The 2,112-nt window shown below is 43.5% G+C and overlaps 1 protein-coding gene across 1 annotated transcript; it reads left to right on the forward strand.

Moving 5' to 3' along the window:
* The first annotated feature begins 436 nt into the window (after nt 1-436).
* Nucleotides 437-1,637, forward strand: LOC126716430 (uncharacterized). The gene is made up of 2 exons (XM_050417269.1): nt 437-862; nt 941-1,637. Exons 1-2 carry the CDS (start codon nt 707-709, stop codon nt 1,454-1,456), a joined length of 672 nt encoding a protein of 223 aa, XP_050273226.1. The 5' UTR covers nt 437-706; the 3' UTR covers nt 1,457-1,637.
* Nucleotides 1,638-2,112: the final 475 nt, after the last annotated feature.

Consider the following 2,112-nt stretch of genomic DNA (forward strand, 5'->3'; position numbering starts at 1 on the left):
TGGACGAGATCATCCTGGAGGTCTCGTCCATCCTTGCTATGGATGGACTAAAAGTGGACGAGCTCCTCATGAAGGTCTCGTCCATCCTCACTATGGATGGACGAGTTCATCGGCCCCTCCGACCTAAGTAACTTCCACAGCGGTTACTCCCAATTCTCCGGACTCCTCGACACTGGGAACGGTTACCAAATAGATAACCGTTCCACACACTATATAAGGCTTCTTCGATGAAGGAAAAAGGTATTCAGACATTTTCTTACTTTTAAGAGAATACTTCTTCGTTACAGAGAGTTCCAAGAAACTAACTTGATCATCGGAGGATTTTTGGCCGGTCACCACCGGTCCCCTCTGATTCTGTGTCTTTGGTATTACAGGAGATAGCCCGAAGATCAACGTTCAAGCCTTATCAACCCACTGATAATCAAGGAATGGAAAAGAGATCGCAGGAGAGGGGAAACGTCCTGAGGGTCAAGCCCAGGATCGTCCAACGGCTGGGGACAAAAGAAAGTTCTTGCCTAAGAACATTGACCTGGAAGGGCTCCCCAGTCGAAGAGATAAAAGGGTTAAACAAAGCTCGTCCAAGGTGATCAAGTCCAAACCACCCTCGTCTCAGCCTGCCGTCCAAATAGTTGATGTGGACTCGTCCACTCCAGTTGAGTCCACCCCGTCCAAGACTCCTCCCAGAACTCCTGTGGCCAGATCTACCATGCCTGGCTCGTCCCAGCCTTCTATGAATATTATTGCAAATGAAGACCTGGCTTGGGAACGGTTCCAGATGGCCGTCAAGGACGAGGATATAAACATGTGCTATAACATGGGCTTGAAGGAATTTGAGCATTCAGGCGTCCATGACCTTTTCAAGGTATGCCAGTATCCCTCGTCCTTGTTTAGTTATTAAATTTTCCTCATTTAATCATTCTATGTTGTTCTCTGTTCACAGGCCATGTCGAAGTTTATAGCAGCGTCTAGACAGGCAACGGAGCTGGACAAGACGAGAGTCTTGTTGGAGACGAGGATTCAGGAAGTGAACGCTGACTGTAAGAAATGGGCTGGGTTTGCTGAAAAAGCTAAGGACGAGGTCAAAGAGCATAACAAGCTGATTGAGGAGCTAAGGACGGATGCATTGGAGAAGGAGACGCGCATTGATCACTTACAACAGGTGAACAATGAGTTGAATGCTCGTCTTTCCAAGGCACGAGAGGACGCTGTGGCTGAGTTCAAGTCGTCCAAAGAGTATACAGACACTTTGGATCGCAATTATGCAGCTGGTTTTGAAGATTTCAGAATGGACGCTGTTGAAAACTTTCCTGAAGTTGATTTCAGCACAATCAAGCTTAACCTTGCTGCTGCCACAAGCTCTCTCCTCCAGACTGGCTCTGATGATGTCAACGTTGAAGACGACGCCAGCACTCAGCCTCCTCAGGACGAGCCTACAGTGAATGCTCCCCCTTCTTAGGACGAGATTTTAAACTTTGTAGCTTTGCTTTTTCTTTTTTTGTAACTTTTGTGTTTGGTCCTTTGTTTTTGGACCTTCTTTATGTAACAAGAATACATTATACTCGTCCATGGTTTTAGGACGGGTTTTTAAGTATACTATTTCTGCTTTTCAAACTAATCAAGGGTTTTTGGACGTAGGATGTCCACCCTTTGAATGAAGTTTTATTTTATTTGCATGGATAAATAATTTCATTTTCTTTGAATGGACGAGTGATTTCATTTTCTTTGCATGGACAGATGCTGCTAAGCTATTACTCTTAGCTCGTCCATAATACATATTTTTCATGTAGTCTAACTCGTCTTAGCAGGTAGTATTTTTAATTAGTTTGATTCGTCTTTAAGACTTGCAAACTAATTTTTCATACCGTCTACTTATTTTGCCAACTTTTTGTCTCGTCCAGAATTTGGATTGTTTCAGTTGGCTTTACCTCGTCCATGAGTTGGACGAGTATGGATGTGGTTTCTTTTATTCAAGAAAATTTAGACGTTACATCTCTGCGTCCAGAGATTTTGTTCGTCTTGGATCTTTCAACCCTCTTGAGGATTGAATTGGACGACAATATCATGGAGAATTCACACAACATTTTGTACATAACATAAATATTGTTTACAAAC

The sequence above is a fragment of the Quercus robur genome, chromosome 3 (assembly GCF_932294415.1).
Source record: "Quercus robur chromosome 3, dhQueRobu3.1, whole genome shotgun sequence".
In the NCBI taxonomy this organism is placed as follows: domain Eukaryota; kingdom Viridiplantae; phylum Streptophyta; class Magnoliopsida; order Fagales; family Fagaceae; genus Quercus; species Quercus robur.

What these genes read in the sequence shown, in the direction of transcription:
- LOC126716430 (XM_050417269.1), top strand. Translation starts at nt 707, where the DNA reads ATGCCTGGCTCGTCCCAGCCTTCTATGAATATTATTGCAAATGAAGAC. An exon ending in GCGTCCATGACCTTTTCAAG is followed by an intron (nt 863 to 940) that starts GTATGCCAGTAT and finishes CTCTGTTCACAG; the next exon opens with GCCATGTCGAAGTTTATAGC.